Genomic DNA, 17,533 nt, shown 5'->3' with positions numbered 1-17,533 from the left:
GGCTCTAGTAGCAACCTTTCTTACCCCCCTCCCCCATTCTGACCTGCGTGGCTCACTCTTTGTGACCGGGCCATTCCTTCCCTCTCTCGGCACCTGCACCCTGCTGACTTCTTCCCAGACATTTATTTCCAAAGCAGGGAAACAATCACTAGTTTGTCAGATCACAGAAGATTCCACGGCTCCTGGGAATGGTGGGTGTCTCAGCACATCAAATGGCCACTTTTATGTGCATTGGTGGTCTGGACAGAGAGGCCAGGCGGCAAAGAATCACACCGACTTTGAAGTTGGTAAGAAAGAGGTTTCACCCTAATTTATCCAAGATCTCTTTGATTTTGCTTATTTGCAGAAAAACAGTAAAGGAGTCCATTTGCAGTGGTAATCAATTAAATGAAAAAACATTCGACTTTAGAATTACTTTTGAATACTAGAAAATGAGATTGCCTGCGATCAATTTTTATTTTTTATAAACACATCATTTGGGGAAAATATCTATACAATTAAAAACTATCTGCATGGTGCCTGTATCTGTTAACATTGCCTGAAGACAGAAAGAATGTATATTGGAAAGGTATGAGCAGAGGACAGTAAACTCCCTCAAAAGGCCGTAGAACCATGTTACTTATTCTGGGTATGAAAATAAATAACAGGAAAATGTTCTGGGCTGCACGGGATGAAAAAGTACTCCTGTCCACTTGGATAAAAAGCAGAGCTGCATCATTAACATCGTAGCTATCTGTGCCAGTTCAGCAAATATTACATTAGTAAAATTAGTAGGAAGAAGGAGACACATGGAATTATCCTTATTACAATGCTGGAAGAGTTAATAACATTTTCTGATCAGAGATGAGCATCCTTCTAGTCACTGTCAATCTGACTAAGCCCAAGCACTAATGAGGGAGGGAGGAGCAGGGTGAGTTTTCCATAAAGCATCCTAAGGAAGGGAAAGTGTGGTTCTCTAATGAACACGTGCTCAGTTATTTCTACAAAACTAGTCGCTCTGTGGCTCCGTGCTCAGGGAAAAGGTTTGCCGGTGGGAGCCAGTGAGGAAGGGAGACCTGAAAGGTGGCTGGCTGCAAGCTATCTATTAGGAAGGAACCTCGGGCTGTTAGTGGGAGCCCGGGAGTGTCCAGGCTCGGTACCTGTCCTTGCCCTGACAGGGGGCATCATCCTCTCTCTCTTCCTCTGAATTGGGCTCCGTGACTGGTTGCTCTTCTTCCTCCTCCTCCTCCTCTTCCCTGAGACAAGGCAAGGCAAAGAGAAATGCACAGAGACAAGATGGAAAAGCGAGGTGAGTGTTACAAACGGGAAGATGAAACAAAAAACCAACCGGGCCGGCTGGCTGAGATGAAAAGGACACAGTCTGAGAGGAGAAAGGAGACAGTTCTGAGATGAGGAAATCTGAATGTGGGCAGAGATACAATAACCCGGCACAGGCCGAATTTCTTTGTCAAGTTGGCTGGCTCCCGCTGCCCTGCTCCCCCCACACGCGGTTCCGAGCAGCTTCCGGCCTCGGGCAGGGCCCTGATGTGGTTTTCCTCCTCCACACGGAACCATGCAGGAGTGTCCTTGGGGATGTCCAGCTCCCGCAGAAGGCACAGAGTCCTCACCTCACCATGCTGGTTAGAAACCACTGAGGGTCAGGCCAATCTGGAACTCACCTTCATGGCAGGGTGGGGGTGGGGGGACACATGGTTTACAAGCCACTCCCTCACTCTCAGTGTACGTGGTGCAGGGCACGCTGATCCACTTCCACCTGGAGGGTGGACAGGTGGCCCGGGTGGAGTCACTACTGTCACCTCTGGGATTTCTCCTGGTGCCTCTGGCGATGAGTAACCGTGAGGGTGGCCTAAGTGCGGGGCCGCCTGCTGTTCCTGGTGGAGGAAGGCTGCCTGCAGCCGACCCACGACCCACGGAGAGCAGAGTGTGGGCGTGGGAGGCGGTGCAGGTAGCAATCCCACGACAAGTTTAACCCTTGGATCCGGTACTGCTGAAGCTCCGCCCTCGCCTTTTGCTAACGGAAGATAGTAAATTCTCACTCTTGCTTAAGACAGTTTAATTTGGGTGTTGTCCTTGCAGCTACATGAGTACAGGCCTCGATAACCGAGTCACTACCCTCCTTTGGGCTCTAGGCCCTGTCAACACCTGACTCCTGTCATGGCCCACACAGAACACCTAGCCCAGGGCCCGTGGACATATCAATCCCTTGCGTTCTTGAACTCCAGTAACCTTCACCTTTTGTCACTTCAGCCCCTCCCCACCCTGGACCTCACCATCAAACAGAACCGGTCCACCTTGGAGATCTTACATCCAAACCTCCTCCTCCACCCCACCCCTCCACGACCACAAGCCCTCATTCACCCCCTAGCTCTCATTCACCTGCCGCCAGAGCTCCACTGTCATCTCCTCGCGGCCATCCTCCACCCTCTCAATGTTGCCAGCTCCTTCTCGCCCTCAGTCCTCCAGAATTCACCACTCCCCACCCCAGGCATCATTTTCCCAACATCTTCAACCCTTTTGCCCCCCACTGTCCTCCGCTTTTTTCTCTTTTCACTGAAGTATAAAGTACATTCAGAAAAGTACACAAATCACTGAAGTTTCGCAAAATAAACACATCCATAAAACCAGCACTCCCCTAATGCTCCCTTCCGACTGCTTCCCTTCCCTCCCTCACTTCAGACAGCAGAGGTCAGTTAGCCTGGCCTGGTTTTCTTCTATCTACAAGGAATCGTACCATATCCAGCTTCTTTTGTTCAATGTAACACTTGGGAGACTCATCTACACTGTTATAGGTCATTGCAGACCATTCAGTCTCATTGTTATATAACACTCCCTTGTATGAATAGAGCACAATATAGTTTACCCATTCTACTGCTGATGATAACCAGACACTTTTCAGTTTGGGGTTATTTTGAACAGGGCTATTACGAACATTGTAGCACAGGTCTTTAATAGAACACATGTACATATTACTATGCAGTATGTTATCTAGGAATGACATTTATTGGTCATATGATACGCTTGGGTTCATCTTTATCAGGAACTGTTAAACAGTTTTTAAAAATGACCCGGTAGGGGCGCCTGGGTGGCTCAGTCAGTTAAGCGTCCGACTTTGGCTCAGGTCATGATCTCACGGTTCGTGGGTTCGAGCCCTGTGTGGGGCTCCGTGCTGACAGCTCAGAGCCTGAAGCCTGTTTCCGATTGTGCGTCTCCCTCTCTCCCTGCCCCTCCCCTGTTCACGCTTTGTCTCTGTCTCAAGAAAAAGTAAACATTAAAAAAAATTTTTTTAAATGACCTGGTAAATTTAAATTCCCATAAGTAGTATATGAATACGCTGCCTGCTCTACATGCTTGCCAAGATTTGGTGGTTTTTGTTTTTCTTTTTGAGCTTTGTCTGTTTCATTTTAGCCATCTAATCTGTGTGTAGCAACATCTCACTGTGATCTGAGTTTCCTTTCTCTGATGACTAGTGAAGCTGGGCACTTTTGTCATACTTTTCGGGATTCTCCATTCAGATATCCTCTTTCTGAAATATAAGTACTTCGCCCATTGTTTTAAATCCAGGTTGTATTTTTATTTTTGATTTGTACTTCTTTATATAATTTGGGGACAAGTCCTTCTGTCACACTTAATGTGTTGCAAGAATCTTTTCCCTCCCTGTGGGTTGCCTTTGGACTCACTTCACGGTGTCATTTTTTACTTGTTTTTTTTTTTTTTAACGTTTATTCATTTTTGAGAGAGAGAGCGAGAGAGAGAGCACAAGCGAGCATGAGAGGGGAAGGGGCAGAGATAGAGGGGGACAGAGGATCCGAAGTGGGCTCTGAGCTGACAGCAGAGAACCCAATGCAGGGATTGAACTCATGAATCACAAGATCATGACCTGAGCCAAAGTCAGAAGCTCAGGTGCCCCTCATGGTGGGTTTATTTATTTATTTTTTAAGTTTATTTATTTTCGAGAGAGACAGAGACAGAATGCCAGTAGGTTAGGGACAGAGAGAGAGGGAGATACAGAATCAGAAGCAGGCTGCAAGCTCTGAGCTGTCAGCACAGAGCCCGACGCGGGGCTCGAACTCACGAGCCGTGAGATCATGACCTGAGCCGAAGTTGGACGCTCAACCGACTGAGCCACCCAGGAGCCCCAGTCATGGTGTTTTTTTAATAAACAAAAACTCTTAATCTTAATGAAGTCCTACTTATCTTTTTTGATAACTAGTACCCTTTGTGTCCTGGTTTAAATTGTTTTGCCTACACCAAGGTCTCAAGAGATATTCCCCTATGTATCCCTCTAAGCTTATTACCAAACTGTCTCCTTTGGGCTCAACAGCTTCTGAGTCTGCACCAAACTGTTACATGACTTGTGTGTGCCATGGCTTTACTCTCATGAGTGGCAGGACACGACCAGGGCAGGCAGCACAATGACCTACTTGGAGGGCCCACTTCCAGAATGCCCCCATGGTCAAAGCACTGCCCTTGCCCTCCTATCCAAATGGATGGAGAAAGAAATACTGCCTCACGGTATGCGGGAATTTCTATGCTTGATTTTAGTTTCAGACCATGAAGAAATTAGTCAAACAGAATCTTCTATGCTGATCATATTTAAGATGAAGAATAAGTTCAGACAATTTTGCTTTTCCCCTCGCTGAATTTTCTCTTAAAGTAGAACTTAACTTTGTTTATATTTGTGCAGAAAGAATTCTGGGCCTTTGGGCCTTGCTTTTCAAATACCACTAGGGGTGTTTTGTTTTTAACTGATGGGGAGTTACTGCAAGGGACAGGTCTACTGTGAACCCAATAGGCACTTTCCTTTTTACAATAGTCTCAAACTGGAGACCACCCCTTCCACGTTGGAAAAGACACTGAGAGGCCCACAGTCTGACCAATTCTGTAGGGCAGAGTTTTCTTCAAAGCCAACCTTACTTCCCAAATTTGGGTCTCAGGCTGATGTCACATTTCTTAGGCTTCAAAAACCAAACAACACAACCACAACCAAACAGGAGCACCTGGGTGGTTCAGTCAGTTGAGCATCTAAATTTGGCTCAGGTCATGATCTCACGGTTCCTTAGTTCACGACCCGAGTCCGGTTCTGTGCTGACAGCTTGGAGCCTGGAGCCTGCTTTAGATTCTGTGTCTCCCTCTCTCCCTGCCCCTCCCCTACTTGCTCTCTGTCTCTGTCTCTCTAAAATAAATAAGCATTTAAAAAAAATTAAACAAACAGGACATTGAATGTTGCTGAGCCTTTCAAAAGTACAACAGAAACATTTAAAACAGTGTTAAAGTATATTCTAGGGCCAAAATACTATGCATGAGGAAAAGTAAAGCCACAAATTCAGAGAAGGCATTTCAGTACACCTAACAGACATAAATTCATATCAAAAATATACAAAACATATTTTAAAAATAAAAACACAACTATAAAATTGTGCAAAACATACGATCATGGCCCATAAACGTGTATGAAGAGATAGTTTAACCTGTCAATCAGGACATATAAATTAAGACCACAATGAGATACCATCTTATCTCTGCTTGGAAAAATTAAGACGTCTGGAAACACCAAGCGCTGAAGAGACTATAGGTCGTCTGACTCACATATTGCTGACAGGAGTGTGCGCTTAGGAAAAAGAACGTATATTTTTTATCATGTCAAGTTAAATTCCTGTACCATGAGCCAGCAGTGCCACTGCTTGATGGCACTACTATACCCCAGAGCAGTGCTTCTGACTAGGGTGATTCATCCCCCAGGGGACATTTGTCAATGGAGATCTTTTTAGTTGTCACGACTGGGGAGCAGGTGCTACCGTCTCCTGGCAGGTAGAGGCCAAGGATGCTGCTAAATATCTTGCAAACGTACAGGACCGTCCCCCGCGACAAAGAAAAATTCAGTCCAAAATGTCAGTACTGCCAAGGTTGAAAAACCCTCCCTAGAGATACTGAAACACTCGTGCACCAAGATAGGAGTCTAAAAATATTCTCAGCAGCACTTTTTGTAATTGCCAAAAAATGGAAACAACCCAAATGCTCACTGGCGACAAAAACAATCAACAGGTTGCGGTATATTGCAAGCAGTGAAAATAGAGGACAGTTGACTTCACGTGACAATATGGATGAACAGGAGCTGCATAATGTGGAGAAAAGAAACGCAAAAAGGAACAACAAATATGACCCTCCTGACAGTTCATAAAGGCAAAACTGTAGGGTGGGTTTAGTTACATGTTTGATAATACTACGAAACAACAAAAAACCTGATAACAATAGACAAGATTTCAGAGTGCGGGTTACCCAGGCACAGAGATGGGAAAGACGGAAGTGCATGGATGGATAGAAGTTATGGGAAACGCTCTGGGTTTTTAGCCACGCCATAGTCTCATTGGTGTCCTTTATACCAATAAGTAAATTGTACACACAAATAAGCTAGAAGAGGGCCACACCTGGACCAGCAAATGATAAAGTACCATAAACCAAAAATTATGAATGATCCAACGCCATACAATTGTGATTTTTACAACAATTTTTTAAAGTTGTAGGTTCACAGTAAAATTGAGATGATGTAGAGATTTCCCATAAATAGGTAACAACAATTTTTTTCAAAAGCAAAAAATTTTAACTACAGGGCAAGAGGGCCCTCTCCCTTTATCCAACAAATATTTATTGAACACTTATTATGTGCAAGACTCTGGTTCCCACCCTTGGAGCTTACAGACCCATGGGGGGAAAGACATTGAACAACTAAATGTACCAAGAAGTATTCACCCGGGAAGTGGGGAGCTGACTGGCCGTGAAAGTGAGAATTCCACACGATGCTCTTGGGGCGAAACTCAGAAGGCCAAGGAGGGACTGACCAGAGGACAAGAAGAACTTTTGCACATGACATTGCCCTACTCAAGCCTTAGGATTCAGTCCAATTTACCCAGCCAATACTCTAACCCCCTCTACCATCTCTCCAACTTCATCTCCTACGCTCCCTTCCTGTACCTCCCTATTCCAGTCTTCATCAGTCTGTTGAGGTTTCCACCCAATGCCCACGGTATGTCAGCTTCAGGGCCGCTGCAGGAGCCACTTCCCTGACTACAATGATTCCTCCAGCTACTTTTCTGGGGGACCAAACCCCCAGGGACATCCAGGAAATACGTGCTGACTGTTGCAGTTCTTTGGCACTGTGGACCTAGCATGATGCTCAGCACAGAGGCACTTGCTAAGGGTGGTCAAAGAACAAGATTGACAAGAACAGGGGCACCTAGGTGGCTCAGTTGGTAAAGCGTCTGACTTCGGCTCAGGTCATCTTGCAGTTTGTGAGTTCGAGCCCTGTGTCAGGCTCTGTGCTGACAGCTCAGAACCTGGAGCCTGCTTTCGATTCTGTGTCTCCCTCTCTCTCTGCCCCTTCCCTGCTCACGCTCTATCTTTCGCTTTCAAAAATAAACATTAAAAAAAAAAGAAAAAAAGATTGGCAAGAACAGAGATATAATCTCAGAGACCTCCCGCGTTGCAGAAGAGAAAGATGAGGTCCAGAGAGGGCAAGTTCACACAACCGGCCAAGAAGACCTCCAGTCTCCTGATATCCAGGCTAATGTCTTTTTTTTTTTTTTCTTAAGTTTATTTATTTATTTTGAGAGACAGAAGAGAGTGCAAGCAGGGGAGGGGCAGAGAGAGGGAGAGTGAGAATCTCAAGTAGGCTCTGCACTGTCAGCACAGAGCCCGATGCAGGGCTCGAACACACGAACCATGAGATCATGACCTGAGCCGAAATCAAGAGTCGAAGCCTAACCGACTGAGCCATCCAGGCACCCCCAGCCTAAGGTCCTTCCTACCAGCCAGCTTACCCCCTGAAACCAAAGCAGAATCTCCACTGGTTTCATCGCTCTAGCATCACTGCACTATTCTTCCAAAGCAACTATTCTTCTCCTGCACTGTGCTCAATCCTCCCTCCTCTTGCACGGCACAGACAACATGATACACGGCATACAAGAACAATGGACAAAGCTGCTTATGGGGCCCAGTTACCCCAGACCTGCCTGGTTGCCCTGAGGAGATCAGTGTCTTGACATAAGTATGACACTTGACATAGGTATGACATTTGAGGCAACTAATTGGAAAGCTCTGTCAGAAGGTTTAGATAAGATAAGAAGGTTTAGATAAGGTTTATATGCTCCATTTAGTTCTGTAAAATGTACATGACTTATCAAAATTAGATGCAAAAGAATCTCTTAGAAATGTTTTGTTAAATTTATGACAGAGAAAGCGTCCCCTTGGGCTCCGTCCGCATCACTCTGTGTTAACAAATACTTAAACCAGTTTGAATTTAGCTTTGTGGTGACTCACACTTTCTGTTAACTTTAAGACTGTTTCTAGGTTACCAAGGGCCAAGATGAGATTTGAAAATTTCCAATTAGTGATCTTAATCAGTTAAGACACATATCTGACCAAGTGAAGCAGTGATTTCATTCAAAAATAGTTTTATTAGCCACTAAAAAAAAAAAAAAAAAAGCTTCCCTTAAAAGATTTTTGCCAGCCAAAAGAATGAAAAGACATTTAACTGAGCCCAGCTGTTGCTGATGTTTCCATGGTGAGAACCCAAAGTTAGACAGGAAAGTATTTATTGTCCCTGTAGCATGCAAAGTTTAGAAGGAGTATGAAGCACAGGCCATGGATACCGAATATACCTAAGAACTGGACCACTGGCCAGAATCTTCATGCATAAGCCATTATTTTGTTATTCTGCTTTATTTTTTTAAGTTTATTTTGAGAGAGATAGCCTGTGCAGGAGGGGCAGAGAGGGGGGGGGGGGAGAGAGAGAATTCCAATCAGGCTCTCCAGTGTCAGTGCAAGGAGCCTGATGTGGGGCTCAAACTTACAAGTCATGAGATCATGACCTGAGCCGAAATCAACAGTTGGACGCTTAACCGACTGAGCCACCCAGGTGCCCCTTGTTACTGCTTCAGAATAAAATACTAATGGATCCAACACACTCTTTCTGCTGAAAACAGTTTAATATAACAGAATTCCAGTCTGTAGAGTATAAACAACAATAGGAAAAAATGCATTAGCTAAGTTGCAACCAATTCAGGTGTAAAGCAAATCAATTCAATGATACCTATAGGCAGTGAGGTGCCTCACTACTTTATGCGGACTTTGATTTTATGTTAAAAAAAAAATAAAACTTTATTCTAAGCCACAGATACTAGTAAACTCTGTTAAATGTCCCTTAGAGGTCTAGGAGAGAAGTGAAACCAGGATAAAGGGAGAATGGAATTCTCTATGAACTTTTGAAAACAGAAGAGACGCCAAGTCCGAGGCTGAGGTTTCAAGATGGCTGCCTCCAGAGGTGAAAACAGCCCTGCCCTGGGTCTGGTTTGGCTTCCTACTTATCTCACCCATACAATAAAGTGGAAAAGCAGAAAGGGAGCCCCCAGCTCTGGCAACCTGTGAAAGCTGAAGACACATAATCGTGTGGCCATGAGACAAGTTCTCCCATTTCCAGAAGTTATGCCACTACTAGTCTCATATGTGTTTACTGGTTAAGCTTAATTTTAAATATTTCAAGTAATGGCCCCTCTCACACACACATTCTGTGTCATGTTTTTCACAAACGGGAAGAGAAGTATACTGAAGAGTAAAAAACCTTTAGTTATCAATCAGGGCAACAGGATGTGTGTGTGTCTTTGAGAAGCACATCCCAAATGTAATCACCATAAGGAAGCCAATGTGTTTCAGAGTTTGTGTGCAGTAATAACTTTCTAACTCATGACTCAGTTTGATTCTAGAATTCTAATGGCCTTTTCACATGCTTTGGACTTGAACCCACCAGAGTCAACTCTTAATATGGCAATAAAGTACACATAATTGACATCTGGAGATAAACCTCAAATCTTATATTTCAGCCAGGGTTTTTCTCAACAACCTCATCTTCTATTTTCTACCCCCTCAAGTCATGCCTCCAAATTACCAAGAGTAACCACATGACCTTGTCTGGGTAGCATTCGCTTTCCAATTCACTGACCGTCCGCTGGTAAAGATGCCAATGAAGAATGAATTGTACAAAAAGGAGGTAATAAGAGAAAAAAAGAACACCAAAGGGCCAGAATTACCTACAAAGATTATTGCCAAAGGAACTGGGCACGTGCCACCAGTCGACACGTTGCCCTGCATAATCACACAGTTTCCACAATGTTCCGGTTTGGGGCGCAGCCTGGTCCAAGAGGGAGGTCCAGCCAGCAGTGATGACCACTGAGTCTTCCTCTACTGTGGGCCTCAAATTCTCCACGGCAGAAAGAAACCTCCAGCCTAGTGATCCTCACCCTTGAGATACATTATTTTAAAATGTTAGTGCTCAGGTCACACCTTCAGAAATTGTATTCAACTAGTTTGAGGTGTAGCCTGACCATAGGTGATTTTCAGTGCTGCACACGGTTGAGAACCACTGCCTTAGTCCAAGGTACCAATGTTTTTCAGTAGTTCTGCATCAACGGCTACCACCAAGGGTCCCAGGGGCCACTTTTCCTCACCTCCAATCGGATCTCCACCAGGAAGACAAGCATCTCTTCAGATGTGCGTGGCTAAGTTTTACATGCCAAATAACCACCAGACTCTGTGCTCTGGTTTCCAAGGTCCTCATGACTTCACCTGTTTTCTCTGCAACCTCATCTCTGTGTCACCTCTCTGTCCCCATCCACACTCTATAACCTTGTCTCCTGAGACTCCTGTTCACTACCCGGGGCCATCAAGCTCTTTCCTCCCTTTGCCCTGTGAACGTGGCATTCCCTCGGCCCAGTGAGTTCTTCTTAACCTTGAAAATACAGCCTAAATGCCAGAAGAGGCATCTTGGACGACCTTCATCCTACTATCCTTCTTTCTAAAGAACCTTTTAAAATTAATATGCAGTTACAGGAATATCGGCTTCCTTCAAAAAGTCGAATATTACCGGGGAGCCTGGGTGGCTCAGTCGGTTAAGCCTCCAACTTCAGCTCAGGTCATGATCTCGCAGTTTGCCAGGTCGAGCCCCACATCGGGCTCTGTGCTGACAGCTCAGAGTCTGGAGCCTGCTTCAGATTCTGTGTCTCCCTCTCCCTTTCTGCCTCTCCCCAGCTCATGCTCTCTCTCAAAAATAAACATTAAAAAAAAAAAAAAAGGAGAATATTACTGATAAAAATGAAGTCCCCTTGGATCAGAGATAACCACTGCTACAAATCAGGTGAGAAAATAACCAGGTTAAAAAATTTTTAACATACATTATACTACAATCTTTTTATAGAGCAACTGACATAACAAGTGGTTTGTACTTCTGAGATGGTACATTTCCTGTAACCGCTGGCTGCATTCCATAATCTGTTTAGTCCATGTGGCACTTACCTAGCCGTTCCCCAGCTCTTTGCCCTTACAACTGCTCTTCCTGTCCATAACCTTGTGTCCTTCTGCAAGTTCTCCTCAAGGGTATATCCTCATACCCCTGAAACCCTCCATCACACAGCCCTGTTTACTTCCTTCAAAAGCCTTCTTCCCAAGCTGCATACATTTACTTGCTGCAATAATTACGCACACACCGTCTGAGGCTTCAGGAGGGTCATTTGTACCATTTCGGCTCAGAACCAGGAAGGTGGCAGGCACAAGAACATACGAGCTGAGTGAAGAACGCATCAATATGATTCTTCTTTCCTTTAGCCCATCAACTAGTATTTCTGCCACAAACTCAAGGCAGTAATCGTAATATAAAATTTCAATACTAAGAAGTCGGTTAATGTAAGGCTACTCTGAAATGACTTGCTCAGTACTGGGGATTTCTCTCCTAGAGGCATGGTGGCTTGCTCATTTCCTTACATACATGAGCTATTATGATGTGGACCCAAGTCCCAAGTCCCAGCCATTTTTTTTTTTTTTTTTTTTTACAAACACAAAGGTACCTCATCTTGGTTTCATGTTTTTTTCTCCACTTCATGATCAAAATTATTTACCTTTCTATTTGGAAGAGCATTTTACAAAGCTTGTCACAGGTGAAAAAAAAGTTTTTAAGTATCTTCTCAAGTCTAGGAAGTCAGTATTTGTTTCAGTTTGGAGGCTTGGCACGGACAGAGTCACAATACCCCCTCTGTCCCACTCATACTCTGCCCTGTCCTGAGACCTCTGGGAGACAGATACCTGCACGCAGCAGGCCGTGACCAAACACTTCCCCGTGGGGGCCCATCTCTAGCCATTTTTAATCTCATGTTTATAAAATCAGAATCACACATTTGGGGGGGGGGAAACTCTCAGGAATGGAACTGTTTTTCTCGGGCAATGTGAATACCGTAGTTGAATATTCCTGAAGTGTGATATAATTGTCTCTGAATTCCTGAGTTAATGTGTCTTTGGGAAGCATGCTCTATCACAATCATCAAAAGGCATTTGGGCTGCAGATACCTGTCCCAGATGTGCCCAGGCTTCCTTGAATTCTCCAGGGCACTCTCAGAAGACAAGGCTGGCTTCCCTCTTGGCTAAGCCTCCCTGGGATCCCTCCAAGGAAAGCAGGCTGCAGGGTGGAGGGTGGGGGTTGGTGGGGGAGTAAAATTCACTCATTTACTCTTTTTATTTAACATACTCTAGGGGTGCCTGGGTGGATCAGGCGGTTGAGCATCCAACTTCAGCTCAGGTCATTATCTCACAGTTTGTGGGTTCGAACCCGGCATCAAGCTCTGTGCTGACAGCTCAAAGCCTGGAGCCTACTTCAGATTCTGTGTCTCCCTCTCTCTCTCTCTCTCTCTCTCTCTCTGCCCCTCCCCCGCTCCTGCTCTGTCCCTGTCTCTCAAAAATAAATAAATGTTAAAAAAAATTAACATACTCTGTGCAGAGCATTCTCATGCTAAGCACTTAACCTGGCTTACTCCTTGAATTCTCACAGGGGCTTCTGACGTTGGTACTATTATTGGATGAGGATCTGAGGCACAGAGTAGGTAAGGACTTTCCCCAGAGTCACGCAGCTAGTAAGCCAGGATCTGAACCCAAGCAAGTAGTCCAACTCTAGCATCTAAGCTCCTAACCACTATGCTACTTCTGCTATGATAATTTCTTTGTGGCTGGGGGGTGGGAAGCGTCTTCTAGGTAAGGACAGGAAGAAGTCACTAATCCTTCCTTCTTCCAGATTCTTTCCTGAACATCCACGGTTTTCCTATTGAATTCATGAGCAATGGTGTGCCTACCAGCTCTCAGTCCTTGCCCATCTCACCAAGGCCCCTTCCCACCAGGAGGTTCAATGACACCTTGACGTAGGGCACCATGAGACATATTTGGACCATAACTACATGAGACATATTTGGGCCATGGCTACAGCCCATGTTAATTTTGATAAGTTTCTGAGCTGTAAAAATAATCTCACTTGGAAATAAATATTTTTTCAGCATGAATACAATGCTCCTGAGATCACAGTCAGCATGTTGAGCACGTGCTGTGAGACAAGAATGACATCAGGCCAGGTCTCTCTTTCCTTGGGCCTTCCCTCTTCAATTTCCAAAGCCTATTCCCAAAAGGCTCTCTTGCAAAATGAGACCAGCCTCACTTCTGGCTGCTCTTTCTTTTCTGCCATGTCAGATTTGGCCTCTTCAAGCTACATTTTCAGGGTTTTATCTCCCTGTTCATTTAACCTTTATCAATGCAGAAATACCACCAAGCTTCTTCCACAGACTCTTGTCAAGCAGAGGCAATCGCATTCCTCCTTGTATGACTGGATTCAAACAGCTCCCTCACTAATCATTAGAACACCCCTAGGGGCGCCTGGGTGGCACAGTCGGTTAAGCGTCCGACTTCAGCCAGGTCACGATCTCGCGGTCCATGAGTTCGAGCCCCGCGTCAGGCTCTGGGCTGATGGCTCAGAGCCTGGAGCCTGTTTCCGATTCTGTGTCTCCCTCTCTCTCTGCCCCTCCCCCGTTCATGCTCTGTCTCTCTCTGTCCCAAAAATAAATAAACGTTGGGAAAAAAAAAAAAAAAAAGAACACCCCTGCTCCATTTCCAAAGGGATCCTGGGAATTGCACGAGACAGACACTCACTCTTTGGAGGGGCCACCCATACTCACACCTGCATGGACTACCAAGGAAAATCCAGCTCCACTAGAAAGCGCTTTGAACATTCAGAACATGGATGGGTAGGTGTGCATTATAGGAAACATGGTATATGTGTAGGTCAAGGGGAAGCAGGCTTGACACTGAAAGAAAATTCCCAAAGCAAGTCAGAGATTTAACGAGACACAAGGACCTTTCCTTCTCTTTGAAATGTACTCACTATGGCTCCCACAGTAAAGGCTGTCTCTTCCTGAAACATCGCACCATGGCGGCCCACTCTAGCTTGAAAAATATTCACCCTTGAGAACAACCAATTTCAAGGTTCATTGACTTGAACTTCTTGGCACCAGCACTTCACTAGATGCTGATTCTTCACGTTGTTTTCCAGGGCTAGATAACCAGCCGCTGCCACGCTCACTTGCTCTTCCCCTGGGTTATGGCATCTCAGTCCAGACTTCAACTGTCACCTACACGTCTCAAGTTCCAGAAGCGTCTACCCAATTGACTTGTGACGACCCACTGACACACTTAATGCCCAAAGCTTGCGAAGTGGCCTGACAGCCACCTCATGATGCTGGACCACTGGCTGCCTGGGAATCCCCCAGAACCCTTCTTCTCACCACAAAATGCACTCGCCATCCTGCAAACAACATCCTCCCTGAGTCTCCTCACCTGCTCCTACTCGCCACTCTCCTGGTCACAGCCTGAGCCAGGCCCTCTCCTGACCTGTTGGCATAGCCTCACCCATCTCTCTGTTTGCCATCTTCTCTCCACTCCTCAGAGTGGTCTCACCGGAACACAACCCTGATCACACATCACTTAAAATTCATCAGTAGCTATGTTCAGTGTTAAAGATAAAATATTGCCAGTTTCTTCAGAACCTAGAAAGATCCCCAAATTCAGTGTGGCAAAGTTCCAAATATATACAGATACTGGTCGAATCACTACGTTGTGCACACAGAAATAATATAATAGAGTATGTCAATTATACTTCAATTATAAAAAAAAGCAGCAAAGGGGGTGTATGTGTGGCTCAGTCCGTTGATCATCTGACTCTTGAGTTTAGCTCAGGTCATGATCTCATGGTTTGTGGGATTGAGTCCCGCATCAGGCTCTGTGCTGAGCATAGAGCCTGCTTGGGATTCTCTCCCTTCCTGTTTGACCCCTCCCCCCAATTTTTTTTTTTTTTTTTTTTAAGTTTAAAAAAGCAGCAAAGTCCAGGGGCACCTGGGTGGCTCAGTCGGTTAAGGGTCTGACTTCAGCTCAGGTTATGATCTCGCAGTCCCTGAGTTCGAGCCCTGCATCGGGCTCTGTGCTGACAGCTCAGAACCTGGATTGTGCTTCGGATTCTGTGTCTCCCTCTCTCTCTGCCCCTCCCCAACTCACACGCGCTGACTCTCTCGCTCTCTCTCTCTCAAAAGCAAACATACATCAAAAAAAAAAAAAAAAAACCCCACTTAAATTTAAAAACCAGCAAACTCCAAATCCCCAAGAAATCTGCAATCTAGTCACAGTGACATTTTAAGAAACCAGAGATCCTGCAGATCCCCGCCCCAGAACCCAGAAGGAGCTTTGCAAAGCTGCTTCTTCCTCAGGCCTCAATGCTGCTGCCTTTTCCTGTAGTTTCTCCCAGTTTCAAGCTCACACCCCTTGGCCCCCAGGGCTCTCCCCTCCTACCACCCCTTCCTATTCAACACTCAGGAAACCAGAAAGAGCCTTCTGGACACTGAATGGTACATACTGAATGGCTGGCTGTATTCCAGTCGTACCTACCTCACAAGGTCACATCCCTTTTGTCAGTGAAGCCCGTTTATAACAAATTATTTGCCTCAGATCAATCTTCCTCGGTAGCCACTTGCCGCTCACGGTACCAGTGGTTGTTAACCTGGCTGTTGTGAAATCCTCTAGCATGTTTATGCCAGCGCACAAAATCTTCTCTCCAGCTCACGTCCATATTTATTTAACAATTACCTTCTTTAAAAGGACAACATCCAGGAAAGCTCCAGGGCATGGAGTGACTGTGGTAAAAACACTGAGCTAAGCACACGTTTGTGCTGCTTCTCATTCCTCACCCACCGCCCTAGTAAGGAGGTACTATCATCCTGAGCTTCCAGGGGAGAAGACTGAGGCCAAGCCCAGGGAGGAAGCGTAGTCTGTGGCTGTGAAGACTGAGCGGGTGCTCTCGACCGCCTCAGCCACTGCTCCTTTAAACCGCACTTGGCCAAAGCCACCCCCAGGACCCAGAACTGCACGAGTCACAGAGTTGTAGATGTTGCAGGTTAACACCAATTACACAACACCTATTTGCCTCAAGTGTTTTGTCTGAAGATCATTGCCGTTGCTAACTGTTTCCAAGAAGGAGCTAGGACTACTCTGCTATTTCGGCTACAAACCCTCCAACTGACTGGCCAACGAACTCTGTCACCTCTGGCAATGAAGTCCTGTGGACAAGGCGTGAGACAGACCACAGAGCAACACGCTGCCCTAAACTCAGCATCCAAACACGCCTCTTCCCGTCGAAATCTCGGAAGATGAGCTCACCCACCCTGCATGTTTCCATAATTAGGCTTCCCCTTTGCTCACTGGTTCCTGTGGCTGATGGACAGGCGCCAATACCCCTTCCTACTTCTGCAGGAAAACAGAAAACAACTCCTGCTCCAATTGCCTCCCTCCAGTTCCCACTCTGAGGCCCAGCCTCAAGACTTGGCTCTCCTCTTCCCACCACCCACTGGGCCACTAACTGGGCCTCACATCAGGCATGAGCCCCAAAAAGGTGAGGACAGCCTCGTCTCCGATAGTTGGTAACTCTGGCTTCCTCTCAACCAGATGACCTCTATCACCAAGATAACGGCTGCTTAGTTACACGATTGACAAGGAAGGCTTGTTCCATGGTTGTAGATATTGCTCTGAACGTTTCAGAACTCTTTAGGAACGGTCTTGTCTTCACTGCCAATTTTTGAGAAAAACAAGCCAATCAGTGTGATTATCTCAGGATCACAATCTAACAGTGACTGCAAACAATACAGCTCATTAGGACTACCAAGTCACCGTAAATATTTGCTCTGAATGATTTTCTGTCTTTTCAACAAATCCGATTCATCCTCGAGAGAGGAAAAACTTGTTACTACTGAACACATTCTGTAGGTTCAGAGACTAGTTCCAGGGGTGTTTGGTTCTGAATGCATACCCCGGACGAGGAATGAATGGGTTCAAACCCAGCTGTGCCGCTCGCCACCCGTGAGATCGGGGGCAAGCTCTTTAACCTCTCTCTGCCTCAGTTTCCCAGCCTGTAAAATGGGGAGGAGTCTTCTACTTTCTTCATGCCATTTACAACACATGTAATTTTGCTTAGCACAACAGCCAGCACCAAGTAAGTGCTCCATAGCGCTAGCTCCGGCTATCACTACTTACCTCCTAGAGAGGGAAGAAGCAGCCCAGCAGCCTCCCAGCACAACACAGAGGCTCGTGAGGAAGAGGATACACCTCCCCGAATAAACATGACACTGAAAAGATGCAC

General features: G+C 45.7%; 1 protein-coding gene across 17 annotated transcripts in view; it reads right to left on the bottom strand.

Moving 5' to 3' along the window:
- The window catches only part of FHOD3 (formin homology 2 domain containing 3), a 471,758-nt gene that overhangs the window by 125,475 nt on the left and 328,750 nt on the right, over positions 1 to 17,533 (bottom strand). For 10 of the 17 annotated variants that reach the window (XM_045458602.1, XM_045458603.1, XM_045458606.1 and 7 more), the window contains one exon: positions 1,140 to 1,235. The exons of the other annotated variants lie outside the window; for them this stretch is intronic. In XM_045458602.1, coding sequence (XP_045314558.1) covers positions 1,140 to 1,235 — 96 coding nt within the window. The remainder of the gene's footprint in view (positions 1 to 1,139; positions 1,236 to 17,533) is intronic. 17 annotated transcript variants of the gene reach the window in all.

This window comes from Leopardus geoffroyi, chromosome D3, assembly GCF_018350155.1.
Source record: "Leopardus geoffroyi isolate Oge1 chromosome D3, O.geoffroyi_Oge1_pat1.0, whole genome shotgun sequence".
NCBI classification, from domain to species: Eukaryota; Metazoa; Chordata; class Mammalia; order Carnivora; family Felidae; genus Leopardus; species Leopardus geoffroyi.
Note: the sequence above shows the minus strand (reverse complement) of the source record. Positions and strands in the feature narration are given on the sequence as shown.